The sequence below is a fragment of the Panthera pardus genome, unplaced genomic scaffold (genome assembly GCF_024362965.1).
Source record: "Panthera pardus isolate Hobbes unplaced genomic scaffold, ASM2436296v1 HiC_scaffold_24, whole genome shotgun sequence".
NCBI classification, from domain to species: Eukaryota; Metazoa; Chordata; class Mammalia; order Carnivora; family Felidae; genus Panthera; species Panthera pardus.
The window spans coordinates 5893065-5899064 of record NW_026526810.1 but is presented as its reverse complement, the minus strand read 5'-3'; the positions used below and the strand labels follow the sequence as shown (position 1 = coordinate 5899064).

The following is a 6000-nucleotide window of genomic DNA, read 5'->3' as shown; positions in this document are numbered from 1 at the left end:
AATCAAATCATGCAGAAATCTGGCTCAGCCAGAAAGAAACCCAGGAAGATATAATATGAAGAAAAACAGACACGGGATGATAAGGTTTAGAATCTTTGGCATTTTTCATAAACATTTTGTTTGAAGATTATTAAATTACAACCCAGAGAGGAAAAAAAAATAGCAAACCTCACTATTAAATCTGTTTTTTTTTACCTCGGCTTTGCTTTACAATATATATATATATATATATATATATATATATATATATATTTTATATATATATAAAACTGCACAAAGTATGTGTCAACAAAATACGGTCGTTACAACTTAAATATCATTTGAACATAAAGTATTGGCATACATTTTATATATGCACAAAATCGGGGTTTTTACCTGGGGGGGGTACTATGAAATGGGGGCTGTAGGCATCAGATACTATTCAGGATTTGGGGATGATGCTCTTCTAGGAACGCGGTTCTGAGATATAGATGTATTACATGCAGATTATTTTGCTCAGGAACGAAAGATCATTTTGGACTGCTGCCTTATTTTTACCTTCTGCCCCCAAATGCGGGCGAATGAAGGGATTACGACAATCAGGTGAGCGGTCCACCTTCATTCGTTAGTCCCTTGCTCCCCAGCCTTCACCTTTCTTTCTAAATACTTTCAGAATTCATTCATTCATCCCCCGCGTCCTGCAGCTATAATATTGACATTTTATTTTGGAAATAAAGCGAAGTCAAGTCAGAAGAAATGGCGTTTTTAAGGCAACCAAATACTCTCACTGAAACCTTCGCTTTTTGGACGAGTGGTCCCTTCGGACTTTCTGGGGCCTTCCATTGCCAGCAATGGATGGTGAAAGAGGCTGACATCCAGCGCCGAGGTGTTGACCACAATTTTCCATACGGGTCTTCAGTAATCCCGGCTGAAAGACTCCCACAAAGACTTGAGCTGATCTGGGTCGTTATTTAAAAATCTATGCATGATATATACTATGTGGGGAGACGATGGCTACCAGGGATTTGCTAACTGGGAAAAACCGACTGCCTCACGTGAACAACAATCTGAAAGGAGTGTGCAGACGGGAGTGGACATGACCGGATCTTCAGGAGAATCTGGTGGAGGTACCATAACAAGTTCAAAGTCCCTCTTGAATCCAGGTGGACTCCCGGCTGTTTTCAAGGAGGCTGTTGAGACCCCTGACAGCCTTACGTTACCTTCTAAGGGAGAAGGGACATCAGTCTTTCACGGTCTCTGGCTTGTTTCCTTGCGAGGGGCCGACCTGCTACGCAACCGGCACACCCGTGTGCGTGGACGTGCGCACACGTGTGCAATCGGTGCCCGTGGAGAAGCGGGGAGAAGAGGGGGAGGGCTCCACACAGCACGTGTTTTGGAAAGACACCGTGGGGACCACCGGTGGAACAGAGACATCACGGGTCTCACCGACCCCACAGGGAATCGGGTGCCGGTGGCCAGAGTTGGCGCGTGTCCTAGACGGCACTGCGCTTCTTCCGAAGGGGGCTGTGGCTGCTGCAGGGTCTCAGTTCGGCGTACTGCACCTGTGAAAACAAACAGACGGGACGCCGGCGGTTAGGTAACCCTAGCTCGCCACAGTGCGTGTTAATGGCTCCCCAAGGACAAACCGAGGCAAAGGAAGGAAGGTTCAAAGGTAATGAATCATTTTCTAAACACAGGAACATGAAGGGATTAATTGCAGGAAGGATTTGAGAAGTCATGCATCATTTCTTGAAACCAAAATATTAAAAGCAGATTTTTCTAATGAGATGCCTGGGTTTCTACCTGCTCTCGGCGCGGCCAGATAATTCTAGGTTTGCGCGTGCCCGTTTTCAGCCACAAGTACACTTAATAACTGCCTCTTGCGAGTGCTTCCCTTAGTACAGCGACTTACTAAGAAAGAGTCATTTCAAACTATCTACAATCTCGGAGGAAAAAAAAATGTCTCTGCAAACTATATACATTTATTTGGCCAGAGAGAAGCCCCCCCACCCCCCAAAAATGTTGAAATTGATACTGGCCACAAAGTTAAATAGATTTCTCTTAAAAAGGAATTTCCTTCGCAATGTAATGGCTAAACCATCTGTGATAAACATGAGTGCTCAGGGTGTCCCCAGTGGCAAACTGTCTATTGTGTTATTAGAAAGCACTCTTGGTGACACATGGGAGGATCTCACTAGCATATTGTAGATCCTCCTCGAATGCTCTTTTGCTGTGTCCCTCTGTAATCATGTCACCTCCCAAATGGATGGCCGCTCTGAGGGGCTGCCGTGTCGACCGTGTAGAGACAATCCTTGCGGTGGGGCGTGCTTGATGGTGATTTCCTTTCTTCAAGAAGGCAGGGACAACCTCATGTTGCGACCCAAGTGACTGCACATTGCGATCCCATTGCTTTGGTGTGTGGGTTTTGATTGGCTGATGGCAGAATGGCTTTATTTGAAGTATTGTATTACAGACCACATGTGCTCACTGTTTTTTAGCATTTGTGCCAAACTCCCCAAGGACATCGTGTCCCATCACATATGTTGAGCTACACTTTGCCGAGAGCAGATACATGAAAAAAGCACCCTTTCCTTAGAGTGTTTTGTGAGGGTCCCCCAGGGGAGCAGGGGTGACATACCCTCCAATCTTCAATGCAAAACAAACAGGGCCGGGTTACTGTTTTATGATCATGTGATGCAAATGTTAACGAGTAACTTCATATTCATAGAGCGCAGTTATTAGCTAATTATATTATAAAATGGAGGTGAAAGAGAAATAGCATCACGGAGTCTGTTTTAATCTCTAGAACTCAGAATGAAGGGGAAAAAAATTCTAGGGCTTTTCACCTCCAAGTCACTGTAATCCGCACAAAGCCACCTGGGAACCGGTGATGCGACTGTGGCCCGGAGACGAAAATCGATACTTGATTTGGATGCTGTCAGATAATAAAGGGCTGTGTCTTTGATCATCACGTTGGTACGTCCTACCACGGTCTCCCTCCCCATCTACCTATTCTCTGATCTCGATGCTCCTTTAGAGAAATCATTGCCTACCCTCCTTCCTCTGGATTTATGGCAGCCTGATCTGCAGGGGCCTAGATCAGGTATTCTATGAGACTTTCTGGTATCGTTGCCTCGTTTAATCTCAATGTATCCACAGAAACCAGATGCCGCTGGACGAAGTACCTGTGAATAATACTTCCGATCGATCTCCAATTATGTCACGCTATCTCTGCCTTTATGTGTGAGAGTGAGTGGGGGCTTTGCCCTCAGCATCCCTCAGTCTTCAGAGGGGAAAAGATAGAAGGGGAGCCTAGGAGGTGATAAGGGCAAGGAAGAATTAAAACAAATAATAATAATCCTCCTGTCCACTACTTCCCCTAAAATGCCTGCCACGCGGCAGAGGGGGAAAATAAGAATCCCCCCAGCTTGGGATCTCCCATTCACTGAGCTCATCTTATCCTCCTGGGGGAGGCAAGCGATCATAAAATGGAAGAACACCATCACACTATACCCACACAGTAGGGGTTCCAGGTCATTCTTAAGTAGCTCTTTTTCCGGGTAATTTTCCGTAATCGTCTCAGGCTCGGGACAAAGGTTTCCTTGCCACCTCCCTGCAAGCCAGGCCGCTTTAAGGATTTTCTGATTCGTTATCTCAATTACCCAAGCACAGCCCTGTGCTCCTCTGACTCTGGGGCTGGCCAGACTTCAGGGTTGGGGTCCCTGCTGGTGGCGGCCGTTCATTACGTACCTTTTGAACATCAGATGGTACCCTGGAGAGGAAGTCTAACAGCTCATTATTGTCGATGGCATAGGGATTTCGAAGCTTCTTAGTAAATTTATTTATGCCTGAAAAATAGAAACACCAGGAGATCTCTTTGTCTGTCTGTGTATCCATGTGTCTGTCTGTCTCTTTAAAAACTCTCCTGACTGGGGGAGAGGGGCATTCACAAGTCAAAATTAGTGTAAAACAATTACGAGACCTCATGTCACGCACACGTTGCTGTCATGTGAAATCATTCGCAAATGCCTGGTCTTGAACGAAGGCAGGGTGGGGCGGGGGTGGGGGGTGGGGGTTCTGTCGGACAGGAGCTCTGCCTTCTTGGATTGTGAAAATCCCATTACAATCCCAGCAGCAGGGCGGCAGAAACACACACGAAAACAGTGTAGCTCATCGGCTTTTTTGGACTACACTGATTAACAGCCTCCTCTGCTAAGAAAACCAATGTCCCAGATGGGGAAAGGCCTTCATTAGCCCAAACAAGTCTCTGCTTGGGGGCTCTGGACCACACGTAGCAGTGGGAGACGGAGGGGTGGGCGTTGCCTTTTTTGTTGTTAAAAAGAAACTGCAGAAATCTCTCTCCCCTACCCCAACTCATTTGCACCGGTTTCTCTCCTCTCCCGGCAGAACAGAACCTGACATGTTGACTGTAACTTTGATGCTACAGGAAACCGTGAAAAGCTATCACTGGAAATTAGCCTGCTCTGGTTGCTAACTGAATTTATGGACCGCAAGGCGGTGCGTGGGTTTGTCTCGTCCATGGAGTCCCTGCTAATTCAGGACGGGGACCGTAGTAATTAGAGGAGGTTCAACGTGGAAGGTGTCTTTGAAGGGTGCACCTCGGGTGCGTGGGCATGTCCGGGGGGACATTCCGCCTGCGGTTTTCTTTCCAGAGGGGATGTACCTGTCGGCCACCTCTGTTTCCTACTCTGCTCCTCGAAGCTGCTGCTAAGAGAGCATCAGCCACTGTCTTTTCACCAAAGGTCAACTCTTTTCCATGCTGAGTTTTCAAAAGCCCAGAGATCGGGTGGTAGGCTTCAGAAGCCTTGCCACGGAGTGTTTGTTTATTAGCAAAGATCAGTGCTTGTTTATTAGCAAAGAGCAGTGCTTGTTAATTACCTGGCCATCCCAATGATGCTGAAAGAATTCTCACCTTCCATGAGCCCTTTTACCCCAAAGCCGGCCCCGACACACAAAAGCTTTGATGTTTCTCTTCATTAAATAGTATTTTGCTTTCCTCTAACGACTGAGCTTCCCGAGTGACATGATAGCTGACACAATGCCAACCTCCCGTCATTTCCTTAGAGGGTCAGATTTACATCTGCTTTGCAAATGGGAGCCAGCCACTGTTCATGAGTAACTGGTGGCCTGGCCGTAGGGCTGGGGAAGGCTTCTTGCGGACGACCCTTTTTCTCTCAAGTCCAAGCTGCACTAGGCCTTTCTTCCCTCTCCCCCCACGGCAAGCTTCGTGTTTCTAGCTGAAATTGCCCCGAGTTCCTTTAAACTGAAATACTCTCGCTGTGTTATTCTAAAGACACTTAATTGTAGCATGGGCTTTTTTGGCAAGAGAAAACAGACAAGGCGAAATGATGAAGGGAGACAAAGACGTATTGAGAAAAGATATATCTTCTATTGTTAATTATATATAGTGTGCGCATCTGGAGCCTTTACAATGAGCAGCAAGGCAGGGATAATATCGCAGCCGATCAAAACACTGCGTTCTTAGTCACTGAGAAGATTATAAACCTGCACAGTAGCTCAAACGCACCAACAAGGGCAGAAGGAGCCCCATAATGCACTGAGACTGTCTGTTTGAACAACTTAGGATAAAAATTACAAGGCGCTCAGATGGCGTGCTGCAAAAGCACACCTTCTTTTGTAAAGCCATCAAATGGCGTCATTACTTACTGCATGAGCCCAAGTGTCAACAGGGGATCAGGTACTCCTGGGTCATCATTAAGGGACGATGAAGCGAGGAGCAAGCGTTATGGAACAGCCATATCTTGGCCCCAGCTCTGGCATCCCCGTGTGGTAGCTGCGTGGTTTCAGGCAAACCACTTAACCTTTCTGTGCCTCAGACTACTTACGTTAAAATCTGAGCAAAAAAAGATCTGCCCTATTATATATATAGTGTCGTAGGTTGATGGCAGGATTACGTTGCACAACGTAAGCTAGAAGATTCTGCACTCTGAAATTCTGTAACAATGAAGGGGGCTACCATCATCACTCCAGACGTCAACA

General features: G+C 46.5%; 1 protein-coding gene across 4 annotated transcripts in view; it reads right to left on the bottom strand.

Moving 5' to 3' along the window:
* Positions 1-298: 298 nt before the first annotated feature.
* MCTP2 (multiple C2 and transmembrane domain containing 2) overlaps positions 299-6000 on the bottom strand; it is a 237312-nt gene continuing 231610 nt past the window's right edge. For all 4 annotated transcript variants that reach the window (XM_019460150.2, XM_019460151.2, XM_019460157.2 and 1 more), the window contains 2 exons: positions 3730-3827; positions 299-1541 (listed from right to left, as the gene is read on the bottom strand). In XM_019460150.2, the coding sequence (XP_019315695.2) occupies positions 1473-1541; positions 3730-3827 (167 nt within the window). In that variant the 3' untranslated portion in view covers positions 299-1472. The remainder of the gene's footprint in view (positions 1542-3729; positions 3828-6000) is intronic.